The sequence below is a fragment of the Mustela nivalis genome, assembly GCF_964662115.1.
Source record: "Mustela nivalis genome assembly, chromosome: 12".
NCBI lineage: Eukaryota > Metazoa > Chordata > Mammalia > Carnivora > Mustelidae > Mustela > Mustela nivalis.
Genome location: NC_139031.1, coordinates 85,669,003 through 85,682,898, shown reverse-complemented (window position 1 = coordinate 85,682,898; position 13,896 = coordinate 85,669,003). Strand labels below are relative to the sequence as shown.

General features: G+C 42.4%; 1 protein-coding gene and 1 long non-coding RNA gene across 6 annotated transcripts in view; one reads left to right on the top strand and one right to left on the bottom strand.

The window, feature by feature from the left end:
• Positions 1-83: 83 nt before the first annotated feature.
• LOC309844735 lies at positions 84-10,856 on the bottom strand. Of its 5 annotated transcripts, XR_014300854.1 has the most exons (5): positions 6,839-10,856; positions 5,469-5,594; positions 4,002-4,165; positions 2,868-2,967; positions 84-2,561 (listed from the first exon to the last, which is right to left on the bottom strand). It is a non-coding gene; the product is annotated as an uncharacterized lncRNA (long non-coding RNA). The 5 variants fall into 5 exon arrangements; XR_014300852.1 differs by having other exon boundaries at positions 2,868-4,165; positions 6,534-10,856; XR_014300853.1 differs by having other exon boundaries at positions 2,868-4,165.
• The window catches only part of SYPL1 (synaptophysin like 1), a 23,952-nt gene continuing 16,110 nt past the window's right edge, over positions 6,055-13,896 (top strand). Inside the window, exons 1-2 of the mRNA XM_082691929.1 lie at positions 6,055-6,159; positions 6,445-6,516. Coding sequence (XP_082548055.1) covers positions 6,109-6,159; positions 6,445-6,516 — 123 coding nt within the window. The 5' untranslated portion in view covers positions 6,055-6,108. The remainder of the gene's footprint in view (positions 6,160-6,444; positions 6,517-13,896) is intronic.

The following is a 13,896-nucleotide window of genomic DNA, read 5'->3' as shown; positions in this document are numbered from 1 at the left end:
AATAATAAATCAGGGGATTTTAACCACAAAACACCTTGCTTTTATCTAAAAAAGGGGGGAAAAAGAAAAGACCAATGAAATTGTTTCAGAAAGCCAAGACCAATTTATTTAGCTTGTAAGACAATTATAATTAATCGTCGCTTTAGAAAAATGGGATGGGCAAAGAGTACAAAAAATACAAACTTATGAAGAATAAAAAATGATCACAGGGAGGCTCTCCAAAAGAATCCTTTAAATGGCTAACTCCTGAAGTGCATTTAAAGTAAAATTCCACTTGCAAAAATAACATCTACAGTTAACTTTCTAGAAACCATGCTACTGTATAAAATACTTTCTTCTGCCTCCAAGAGAAATTGTAAACAAACGTCCATTGCCAAAAGTTCGTCAGCATCAGAATTTCCCTGGCCAGCTTTTACTCAGGGATTTCTCTATTTACTCTCTTCATATGATGTTAGGAAATTGATTTTTTTTGCTGATAAGATTACAGACCTCCTGGGCGTGTGACGGATCAGCTTTGAAAGCCATCCCCTGTGGTAGCCTGTTCTCTCTTAATAAATGCTCAGAAGATCATGGTGGTCCTGACCCAAAGTCCACAGGCCCAGAAACAGGAGGGAAGGGCATTTCTTTGGGTTTCCTATGTTAGATACAAAAAGTTCAGGTCCTGGGGCGATCCTGTCCAGCATGCTAAAAACAAAGCACTTCATCTGCTCAGTTTACTGTCCCAGATCTATCACACCCTGTTCTCTCTCTGGCAGGAAGTCAGTTCTCTGCACTTGCAAACAGAATAAACAAACCATCCATACAGAACTAGTGGACACTTTGTTTTGTTTCCTGGCAGGTTTCAAGAGAGACCCCTGGGTGTAATACAGTATTAAACTTGAAATCTCTGTATCCCTCTCTGGGGCCACTCTACTTTCCAGGGAGACAATAAAACGTGGAAGTCCTTTGAATCATTACTTATAGCAGCGGCGCAAAACGGGATACTAAACTCTCCACAGCCACCCTGCTACATAGCTCAGGCCGCCTGCTGAACCCTCCAGCCTGGGTAGGATTGGGGGACCAGCCTGAGACATTTTCACATTTGTCTTCATCCCCCAGTCCTGATTTGTTGTTGGAAGCACTCCACCCATGTTAATTGACATACTTCAGTTGATGCTCTACAAATACTACACTCTCATTACCAGAGAGGTAAGCAAACGGAAATTAAATGGCAATGCTTCGGGAAAATTTCTAAGTCTGATAAAGCCAGAGCAGGACCGAGTGGTTTCTGCACCTAAATCTCGTGCTTTTGTTGCTCTGTTGCTGGCGCTCACCTGGCTGGCTGCTTCTGCTCATTGTCACCCGTCTGGGACCTGAGATCCCATGACCAGCGGGTTTAGAAAATCTCAGCTCTCAGAGTCACCATGATGGCTCAGTCAGTTCAGCTTCTGTTTTTGGTTCAAGTCATGATCCCAGGGTTCTGGGATCAAGTCCTACATCAGGCTCCCCCCTCAATGGAGAGCCTGCTTCTCCTTCTCCCTCCCACTCTGCCTACTTGGTGCTCTCTCTCTCTCTATCCTTTTGTCAAAAAAAAAAAAAAAAAAGGAAAAGGAAAGAAAAAAGAAAATTCAGCTCTCTTGAACCTACCCACTATCTTTGGAGCTTATCTTTTATTCTACCTGCCACAGTGATATTCCTAAACTGAAACCTGATCATGTTATCATCCTCTGTCTCAAAGCAACTCACTGCCAGAGAACCATGTCTGAACTCCTAGGCGGGCACAAAAAGACCAGCTTCTACACTGCCCCCCTTAGTCAAAGCATCAGATATATTGAGATATTTGGTCCCACAAAAGAACTCCCCTCTCCATTCTCATCACTCCCTACCTCCTGCTGCACCTCTATCTGGTTGCCCCTCCCATCTTCCTGGAGAAGCCCCTTCACCTCCCTCAAGCTTTGGTGCTGTGTCACTTCTGCTGTGAGGCCCTTTCCAATATGCTTTCATCCCTCTGAGCCTCTGTCTCTACAAAATGTATATTGTAATTCCAACACCCTCCCTTAGTTCAAGAGTCACATGAAAAAGGGAGAACAAAAGGTCTCTGAAAAATGCCAAACACCATCCAAATTCCGAGTTATGTTATTATAAAAGTTATTATGCAATATGCTTTTTTTCTTTAGAAACCTAATTGAAGTGCTCATGATGGTCACTATAAAATTAACCTCTACAAATTAGGGCATCTTTCCTGTTTATTTTGCTTAAATTTGAGCTAAGCTTAAGATGGTGATGAGAACTGTGCTCACTTCAGCCACAAATATATTAAAATTGGACCCACACAAAGAGGATTAGTGTGACCTTTGCCCCACATGATTTGTGGTAGTGAACATTTTCATTTTCTTTGCTTTCTAGAATCCTATTACCAAGTTTCATATTTCTTTCCTTTTACCAATGGAATAGTCTTCCTTACAACTCTCATCCTCTTGTGGACAATAAATAAAAGTCTGACTTCCTTATGCTTTTGCTCTACCATTGAGTCTTGGTTATTTCTTGACCACCCAGTTGGGAGACTGAGCCACCCACGGTTTCTGAAACACAGTGATAATAACAGGTAACATTTACTAAGCGCTTACTCTGTACTGGGCCCTCTTCCCTGTGATGTCTGACAATTATAAAATGTAAACCTCACTACAGCACTCATTTCCTCTCTGCAAAATGGGAATGAGAAAAGGGAAACTTAAAGGTGAAAGCCTTTGCTGAAAGTCCCAAAGTAGAGGCAGGGTTTAAACCCAGGAGTCTGACAACACAGCCTTGCTTTTGACCACCAAATTGTAACCACTGCTCTAATGGACTTGGGAGCAGCAAGAAGGCTCCCCTGCGTTCAAAAAACTCACATTTAGTGCAACATCGTGTGGGGCCCATGGCTATGAGAGCAGACACCAGGCTTTAGGTGTACAGCTGGATCAATCATACGCCACAGTGGGTCACTGCCACCTGCTGGGAAATGGACAGTGAAGGGAGACAACCAAGGGGAGGCAGGTGCTAACACCAGATAGTTAATGAGCAGCAAAAGGGGTCAAAGCCATTTGCCATTTACCGAATCCTCCGTGCATTTTGTTCAGTCTTCAAGAGAAAGTAAAATGATTTTGTCTTTTTCATTTCCCTCCATTCCTAAAAATCCCTTCAATAAAACACCAATGTTAATTTCCTTGTTTTGACACATCTCTTGGTAATAGAAGATATTAGAAGAAGCTGGGTGAAGAGTACATAGCAACTTTTCTATAAATCGAAAATTATTTTTAAAATTAAAATTTAATTTAAAAAGAGTTCAGTTTAATTTATTTTGAGATTAATTTACCGGGCTCTCTGAGTTAATCTATTGCACAATTTAATAAATGTAGAGTTATTTTTACATTTTTCTAAAACAGTTTAAAAGATTTTTTTATTTACTTATGTGTGTGAGAGAGAGAGAGCACAAGCAGGGGAAAGGAGTAGAGAGAGAGGTACAAGTAGACTCCCCACCGGCAGGGAACCCAATGTGGAGCTTGATCCTAAGACCCCAAGATCATGTCCCGAGCCAAAAGCCAAGATCATGACCCCAGCCACTACCAGCTTAACTGACTGAGCCATGCGAGGACCCCAATTTTTACATCTTCCTAAAATGATTGTTGACTACATCAGTGAAAAGAAAAGAACTGTGTTTATTGACGAAGTTCAGTTTTGAATTCAGCAGTAATAAACACTTTATTTTCAGGAGAAAGACAATATTGATTGAGAATGAGTTCGAAGTCTCATCTTTCTAGTAAAATAACCAGCACTTGGTATTACCATGGAGAAACACAAAGGAAGTTAGCCAACAATATGATTTCCCTAACACAGGCTCCTTCTTACCTCTTGACATTCTTAAGCCCAAGTATCATAACTTGGCACATGTTTTATAAAGAGCAAAGAGAAAGTAAAATAATGACAAGTTAGGCAGACAAATCAGTCATAATTATACTACCACGGATAGGATTCAATAATACTACCTCAGGGGCACCTGGGTGGCTCAGTTGGTTAGGCAACTGCTTTTGGCTCAGACTGTGGTCTCAGGGTCCTGGGATTGAGCCCCATGTCGGTCCGGCTCCCTGCTCAGTGGGGAGCCTGCTTCTCCCTCTCCCTCTGCTACTCTGCCTCCTTGTGCTCTCTCGCTCTGTCAAATGGATAAATGAAATCTTTAAAAAAAATAATGATAATACTACCTCAGACAGGACAATTTTGCATTACAAGTACTATTTTCCGTAACAGCCCCAGTAGAGAGTAGAACACGCTGTGCCTAGGGCTACTGGCTCTTAGCTCAGATTTGAAGAACAAATCAGAAAATGACCAGTGTTGCTGTCAATGTGATAGTCATCTGAACATTCTTCCCAGATTTTGAACAGTTGTGCCTTCAGTGAAGATGCTATTGTTTAAACACTCTTGTTTTCCCAGGATCAAAAAAATTTACAACTATCTGGTTGCCTAATTAGATCTCACTTGCTCTGCCAGCCACTACCAGCTCCTTCTCAGGAAAGTGGGCGTTCCTCTGAACTGAGATGATTGGCAAAAGTGGTGCTAAGCTCTACATAATGCAAAGTAACTGAAGTAATTCACTCCTTCGTTGTGTGGCCCAGTCAGATCCTGCGAATTAGTCCCGACAAGTAACCAGATACTGCTCTTCTGCTCACCTTGAGTGGTCTCTATCTTTTCAAAACTAGTGGCACATAGCTAAGGATGAGAATTTCTTAAAGTTCAAGGTGCAAACTCTAGCACTAAAGGTTTTCTGGACAGAAATAACCGTACCTTCCACTTCTGGGACCAGAAGCAAGAAAGAAAGCAAGGAGGAGCACAAAAGTGAAAACACAAAATCAATCTTCTCAGAAGCCGAGAAAGCGTCTGGCCAATTCTCATTTCTTAGACCTTCAAAAAATGAAAAACTAAATGCCAAAGCTGAGTCACTAAATTACAAATATTTTAGATTTTTAAAGGTAATAAATAAAATTGCAAATTGAACAGCGCTCAGATCTGGCAGTGTATAGCTCATTCAGAAATGTTAAAGTCTAAACTAACACTGAATCTTTGTGACTACTAGAGCACTACTATCCACAACCCACTCCCAGGTCTCAGCAAAACAGGATTAAAAGTTTGGAAAAAATGGACTAAAGAGAATACAAAGAGTAGAGCATCAGGAGAAGCAGAAAGGAGATCCACTGCATTGGAGCTCCGGTAAGTGAGTGCCAGGAGAAAAAGTGCAGAAACGGAATAGAAAAGAGAAACAATAAAGGAAGCAGCGGAAGACTTGGACTACCACTTCCAGTGGTCTCAGGTGCACTCAGAAAGATGCCCAGTAACAGCTGTCAAACCCTCCTACAACGGCAAGGAACCTAATTCATAGGCAAGTGCTTGCAAGGTGGTACTGGGACCCTACTGTGCTAATTCCTCATTTACTAAGTGTTAAACGGTGTTAACCATCTTACCATACACGGCAACAGGCCACCACTCCAGCTCTCCAAGGACCCCAAAACATTGGGGAAGCCGCTAAGGAGGTCACAACAGGGAGTCCGATAACTGGGTGCCGAGGAGAAGCGTCACCTAAGCCGAATCTTGAAAAGGAGCAGGAATTAGCCTTCTGTAGAAAGACACCTAGAGCCCCCCAAGTTGAGGACACGCCGGATAGGGTAGGAAGTGGGTAGGTGAGTCAGGAGGAGGCGGTCCGCCCACGCGCTTTTCTATGCGATATACATCCTTCAACCCTGCCTCCAATGATGATAATTTTCGCAATGAACTCAATTTCTGTAAGTATGTGAGATGAATAACGCTTTCGACTTGTTCTGTTAACAACTTTCCATTTTGGCAAAAGGCCCCTAACACCAGCGTTGAAACGTGGCTTCATCTATAATAATATTCTGTAAGTCCGTCTACAAGTTGGGATCTGCGAATGCAAGCGCTGGAAGAAAGCCGCGCCCGGGGATGGACCGCGCGGGACCAGCCCCGAGCGAAGGTTCTGCGCGCGGCGGCGCCCGTGCTGCGCAGGTGCGGGCTGGGCGCGCACATGCGCGGGAAGAGACGGAGAGCCGGGGGGCTGGACCTCAGGGAAGGGGGCGCGGCGCACGCAGCATGGCGTCCAACATCTACTTGGTTCGCCAGCGGATCAGCCGCCTCGGCCAGGTGCGGCCCGGGGAGGCGCCTCCCCTTTCCAGCCCCTGCCCAACCCTCGCCTTCCGCCGCCGCCCCTCTCGCGTCCCCGCCTCAGCGCCTCCTCGAGCGGCCCAACCGCCGCCCCGCCCCGAGGCCTCCCGGGCCCACCTCCCCGGGCCGCCCCGCCCCACGGTCTCCCGGGCCCACCTCCCAGAGCCCGCCCCGCTTGGCCTTCCTCGCGGCCCTGCTGCTCGGTCTCGTCGGTCCCCCTCCTTCTCCACCCCGCAGTCCTGACTCTCTCCCTCCTTCCCTCAGAGGATGTCCTCCTTCCAGCTCAACATTAACCCGCTCAAGGAGCCGCTGGGCTTCATCAAGGTCCTCGAGTGGGTGAGTGCAGCCCGCACCAGCGAGGCCTGGAATCGCGCCGCCGTGACCGTGACCGCGCCCGCGCCAGCGCCCGCTCCGGCCCGGCCGGCGCCCTCGGCTGGGAGGCCGGGGGCCCCGGCGGGAGCGAGAGCAGGGACGTCCGACCCCGCGCGGGTCCCCGAGACCGCCGCCGCCGCCCTCGGGAGGGTCGGGACAGCTGGGAGGGGACGGGAGGCCGCGGGCTGGGCCTGCGCGGGGCGGGGACGCCGCGGTCCGCGTCGAATCACGAATCCCTCAGCTGCCTCGGTCCCGGCCGAGGCCGCCCTCCCACACCCAGGCTCACCTCTGGGTGCTCCCGCGGGTGTGGGAGTTCAAATTTCTCTTTGGTGGCACGGCTTCCCGCAAGGGAAGAGAAAACTTCCTGTTGCGGTCTAACCGAAACCTGGGGGCCCGCGCTGCCGCCGCTGGTCCTGCGGAAAGGGCCAGCCGGTGCCTCCTGCCCGGTGCTGACTGCAGGCCGCGCTCCGTCGAGAGCTGGTTGTGCCTCCTCCAAGTGAGCTGCCGAGCAGTCCGTTCGTGGCTTGCTTTTGAGACGGCTCCAAGTTAAAAACGGACAAAAATAAACTGCGGGTCAGGCAAGCGGCGCGGGGGAGGGGGGCGTCTTTTACAGAATGCGTCTAAGTCCGTCCCGTCCGCTCAAACACGGGCTAGGAGTCGCCATCAAGTTCGTTTAGGTATTTCCAAACAGTGTCCTGCGGTCAGCATTCCGTCCTTTCCGGGGAACCTCTCAATCATTAACATCAAAGGAGACTTATTAATTCGACCTTGGCAGAATCAGTCACTTGGAGGAGTTAAGCGAATACATCAGGCACCGCACATTTGCTTCAGATTTCGTGGCCTCGTACACGTTTCAGGGCTCATTATCAGGCCCGGATTAGTAGGCAGCTGGCATCTGTCCACTGTGCAAGCAGGTTGTTTTTATAGCCAGCGACATGTACATCCGTAACTCTTTAACCCTATATTTTAGCGATCGAGTAGTGACAAGGAAGAACTTCCAGTTGCCTATGTTAAAAGACTGAGGCTGTTTTTTTAAAGTCACACAGAAACTGAAATTCCCACATGGGAATGTGGGATCCATGGGTACTCAAGAAGCTGATTTTCAGAAAGAAAATCAGAGTTTTACTTGTTCTCTGAAAACTGAAGTAGTGCTGATTTCACACATGTTTACCTTAAAGACACATAAATCTACAGGACTTCTGGGTGGCTCAGTGGGTTAAGCCGCTGCCTTCGGCTCAGGTCATGATCTCAGGATCCTGGGATCGAGTCCCGCATTGGGATCTCTGCTCAGCAGGGAGCCTGCTTCCTCCTCTCTCTCTGCCTGCCTCTCTGTCTACTGTGAACTCTCTCTGTCAAATAAATAAATAAAATCTTAAAAAAAAAAAAGACACATAAATATATGCACACACACACTTTTAGGGTTCTATAAACCCATTTTCAAATATAAAGAAAAATTTTTGAGTATATAAAAATACAGAATTGCAGGAGGAAAATCATGTTTAATTGGGCTTATCTAATATAAAGTTAAGAAAAAGTCTTTGAGGGTTTTAATTACATTTGTAATTAAAGTTTTCACTTAATAAATGAGGCCATTTATGTTTGTGCTTACATTATTTGTCAGTTTTTTGTTAAAACATAGACATAAGTTTTTCCTTTATATTTTAAAACAGTGATAGGTTTATTAGTGATCGTGGATAGGTCTGATGTATTTTGAAAAATATCCTGTTTAAGCTTTTTGAAAAAATACTACTTTCAGTGTGAACAACATACCATTACATAAGAGAGCCCAATAAATACTTTAATAAAAGTATAAGCAAAATGTATTGGGTGAAAGAGAGGAGAAATCAGATGCTTGCAGGGAACTAGGGAGGAGTTCATAGATGAAAGAACATTTGAAGGATGAGTATTTGTTCACTTAGGGCAGATGTAGGGTGTGGCTTTCCAGGGAAAGAGAAACTTGGGTTCAACAATGTGAAAAGTTGAAGCAGCATAGCCCTGTTTGAGAACTTAAAATAGTTGGGGTTGGCTTAAACTTATACTGGAAAGGAAGGTATAGTTTGAGATGATTCTGAAAGGTTTCATAGGGCTTATAGAGAGTTAGGAGTTTATACTCTGGGGTTAATCTTTGATAGCTTGGGTTCTTTCTTTAGGAAAATACACATTTTGTAGGTACAGAATTTGGAGTTATTGGATAGTTTCTTCTTAAGCCCAGAATTCCTACCATTTGGAGTGGGAACTCCTTTAAGGTTTTTAAACAAGTAAATAATATAATTAGATTTACTTTTTAGAAATTTTCATTTTGTCAGTAGTGTAGAGGATGGATTAGAAAGGTCATAATTGAAGGAAGGAGGATATGTTGCTTGAGAAATTATGAGGGCCTAAAGTTAATTGCAGTGGGAATGGAAAAGAGAGGCATAGAAATTAGAATGTACTTGGATGGTGAAGAAACTGGAGGACTCCATATTTGAGTTGACATATTTAAGATGACTGCCATATTTCCGACAGGTTGGTAGTGGTATCTCTGTCAAGATACATCACTAAGGAGAAAAGCAAATTTTTGGTTGAAGCTCAGTACAATTTTGAGTGTATTGAGTTTGTGGTCTCTAGGTCACGGAAAGGAGGTATCTTTAGGCAGTTAGCTGGCTACAGAGGTTAATAAAAAGGCAAGAATGGGCTGGAAATTCAGCAGATCCCTGCCAGCAAGGGAGAGAAGAAATGGTTAAGAAGATGCAAAAAAATAAATAACATCTTGGCATCACTGTTAGAATTTAAAGAAAAGAGTAATTAAACAATATCAAGAAGTGCAAGAGAGAGGTTAAGTAAAATAAGGACTAAAATGCACACCTTGGTTTTGGTAATCCAGAGGCTATTGGTGGCTTTTTAAGAGCAGCGTCAATAAATTCAGAAACCAGATGGTAATAGGCTAGGTAATAGAATGTATGGTAAGAAAGTGAAGACAGTGAGAGTAAAGCACTATTTGACCTTGAAGGTGGGAGGGATTTGGGTGGTAACCCATCTGAAAGATGGGACAAACTGAATGTGTTTGTTGGCTGGGAAGAAGAGGCGGTGAATAGAATCCTTGGAGGTTGAAAACAGGGGGAGGGAGGGGATGAATAATAAAACAAGGTTCTAGAGGAGAAGGGCCCATCATAGGAATTTTTAAATCTGTTTTGAATGAATTGGTCAAGTTTCATAACGCATTGAGGTGTGGCAGGTTGCTTCTAAAAACAGTTAATAAATAAGTTTATAAACAAATCTAAAATCTAGATAATGGCTGTTTACTGTCTGTGTAACTAAAAAAAGTAATTCCCTCAATCAGCTCATCTCTAGCAAGTTTCTAGAATATGTTAGATTAAGATATAACCTGATGATATATAACTTTCAAGGGATTAGATGCCAGTAAATATTTATTGACAGACTAAAACTATAATCGCCAGAGCAGAAGTATTTGCATTTTGCTTCTAAACTGCAGCTGCCATCTTGTGCGTGTTGTATTCCTTCTCTTTTCTTTCTTTTTTTTTTTTTGAACTACCCCTGGCACCTAGTTACAGTGCCTGGCAGTGACACTGTCTTATTTCTCTATGTGTTGTAAGTACTCAGTAAAGGTTGAATTTTTGTTGTACTTGTATGGGAACAACAATACTTCGTAGGGCTATTGGAATGATCTAGTTAATATTTAATTATATGAATGATTATAATGTACTTGTGTAGTTCTTAGTAGGTTCTTCAGGACTGAGATGCTGTGTTTGTAAGACTAGACCCAAACAGTGGATAGACAACTATGAGCTCCATATGACTGACTATGTATCTCCTGGTCCTTTAAGATTGCTCAGTTCCCTATCACATATTTTAAACTTTAGAAATGATAAATTGTATGCTTTTCATTTGTCTGATAGGCCTTTAGAAGTCTGTCAAGGTGACAGTATAAAATTTAGGTAAGAATAAATGCCCCATGTATAGAGAACATAGAAGTAAAAGTCAAAGATTAATTTTATCAAAGCAGCTTTTTAATGTATTCAATATTTCTGTGGCAAATTTTAACTTGGTTCTTACTTTTAGTCAAATATCTTTAATATTTAGGTAAAAGTTTTTCATTGAAATGATTTTATCTTTTTTTTTTTTTTAAGATTTTATATATTTATTTGACAGAGATCACAAGTAGGCAGAGAGGCAGGCAGAGGGGTGAGGGAAGCAGGGAGCCCGATGCGGGGCTCCATGGATCCCAGGACCCTGAGATCATGACCTGAGCGGAAGGCAGAGGCTTTAACCCACTGAGTCACCCAGGTACCCCGAAATGATTTTATCTTTCTTTTTTTTTTTTTTTTTTTTTTTTTTTAGATTTTATTTATTTATTTGACAGAGAGAAATCACAAGTAGATGGAGAGGCAGGCAGAGAGAGAGAGGGAAGCAGGCTCCCTGCTGAGCAGAGAGCCCGATGCGGGACTCGATCCCAGGACCCCGAGATCATGACCTGAGCCGAAGGCAGCGGCTTAACCCACTGAGCCACCCAGGCGCCCTGATTTTATCTTTCTAAAATATTAAACACTGTGTGGGGCACCTGGGTGGCTCAGTGGGTTAAAGCCTCTGCCTTCCACTCAGGTCATAATCCCAAGGTCCTGGGATTGAGCCCCATTGGGCTCTCCACTCATCCGGCAGCCTGCTTCCCTTCCTCTCTCTCTCTCTGCCTGCCTCTCTACTTACTTGTGATCTCCGTCAAATAAATAAATAAAATCTTTAAAATATATATATATTAAACACTGTGTTTTGGACTTTCTTGTTGCTGTCTTGCATTGGGTGGATGGTGAACAGATATTTAGCCCTTAATCTAAGTAATATGCTTTCTTATTCCACACACATGGAATTGTGGAAGAGATCATGTTTGAGGAGTATAGAAGGAATTACAAACTAAGTTGAATTTTTAGGATTATTAACCATCTTTGAGTATTTTTGTCTGTGCTAGTCAAATGTGTTAACATATTTATTGAGTAGACATGTATGTACTAGGCTTTATTTGTGTTTTCTCCTTTAATCCTCTAACAACCTATGAGTGTTGTTATCTCCATGTTAGAGAAATGTAGTAACTTACCAGTGTCCATGATTATGATTACTACATTCAGGATTCTTTAACACTCTCTCCTTAGTCATTTTGGTAACTACCTTTGTGTTTCTAATTGTCTTTTAATAAATTAATAAAAAGAGTATCAAAGGCTTAAAAAACAAAAGCCAAAGGTATCTGAAATGATTTTTTTTCCTTGTTTGTTAGATACTATTTATAATAAGATCCTAGGAGTTAAAAACAAGTAGGATGTTCTTGATTCTTTTATTAAGTTTGAATGTTTTTTCTAATTTTATATTTACAATTAACAAACAAATTTAGAAGACACCAAGACATTCCTTTGGGGCAAATTATTATCCAAGAAAATTAGTGTGAAAAAGAAGAAATAAGAAAACATGTAATTCTTTGAGTATTGCATATATCAATATGTTTAAACAACAGACTTTCAAATATACACAATAGTTTTTTAAAAAAATACTTAAAAATTTAGTCATCACAAGTAACATAAAATTGTTGCAAATAGAGACCATGTTTTATCCTAATTTTATCATTCAAAAATAGCACAGAGGAGCACGCTAGAAAATACAAATTATTTGTATTGCACAATGGGTGGGACAGAGCATATACAGACTGATGTTTTGTCCATTTGCTTTATTTTTACATTTTTAGGCTATCAGTCTATAAGAGAATGCTCTTTAGGAAGCTTACCTTTCTTCCTACCCTGCCATTTGGGTACATTTCCTCTTCCCACCCCTACTCTGCTCCCATAATGGAAAAGATTTCAAATGGCATTTTATGCCTAGTAGGAGTCTCTGTACTTCGAGTCTCTGATAGACTTACAGACTCACTTCTATGCCTTTGCTCTCTGGCTTTTCTACCTGATTCTCAATTATTTATCACTCTTTATTTAGCACTCTTGTAGGTACATCAGATATAATTTTCATAGACAACATATATGTGTTGTAAGTGCTTTGAGAACACACACACACTCATACACACTCACCCCACACATACAAATAGCAATCCCTGATAAAATATAAAAGGGAAATTTAAGGGGAAATTAAGCTAACAGAGCAGTGTCTAATACAATGGTTCTCAAACACTTTGGTCTCAGAACCCTTTTATGCTCTTAAATATTGAGGACCTCAAAGAGCTTTTTGTTTGTGTGGGTTGTATCTACTGATACTTACCACATCAGAAATTCAAACAGAGGCTTTTAAGGGAACATTTATTTATTTTAAAACACAGTAATAATTCACTTAAAGACTTCAATTGCACCAATGCAACAAATGCTACCGGTTTTCCGAATCTGCCAGATATCCACATCTGAATAACTACTTTTTGTGTATTATTCTTTCAAGTAAAAAATGGTATTTCATGAAAAAAAAAAAAAAAAAAACTAGTTCAGTGTATAACTCAGTTATTTTATTTTATTTTATTTTATTTTTCCTTTTCCCAAACTTTATTTTATAAAATGTATAGAGTAAGTTACAGCGGTAACATCCTTCTTAATTAAAATCAGGACGTCCCTGAGCACAGGGCCCTGAGGCACAAGAGCCCTGGGGGTGGCACGGCGGGAAGGCTCAGGCGGGCGGCTAGCTCGCGGAGGCCACTTCCTCCTCATCACTGCCATTAACTCAGTTATTTTAAATGCTTTCCCTGGAGACGACCATTACGTGCGGTTAACGTATTTGTACATCTGTTTCATCATACAGAATATTAAGAAGGCTCAAGGGTCGGGATTTCATAAAAATTATAATTTTTGCTGCTTCATCAAAGACATTGTCAAGTAAAACTTGCCTTTTTTTAACTCTAAGGGCAGGACAGTGAAATAACCCTGATGCTATTGTTTATTCTTTCTAAAGCCCAACAGTTTCACCCACGAATGCTTTTGCTCAAATCAGTGCAAATGTCAACATGTGTAAAAGGCAAATAATATCTTAATAATACAAAAATAATTTGGGGGGCACCTGGGTGGCTCAGTGGGTTAAAGCCTCTGCCTTCGGCTCAGGTCATGATCCCGGGGTCCAGGGATCGAGCCCTGCATCGGGCTCTCTGCTCAGCAGGGAGCCTGCTTCCTTTCCTCTCTCTCTGCCTCTCTGCCTCCGTGATTTCTGTCTGTCAAAATAAATAAAATCTTTAAGAAAAAAAAATAATAATAATTTTGGCCTCATGGACTTTCTGAAAGAGCCTTGGGTACTCCCAAGGCACCACAGACCACACGCACATTGAGAATTGAGAACCATCACTGGGGACCAGAAATGAAACAAAATATGGGTAGAAAAAGG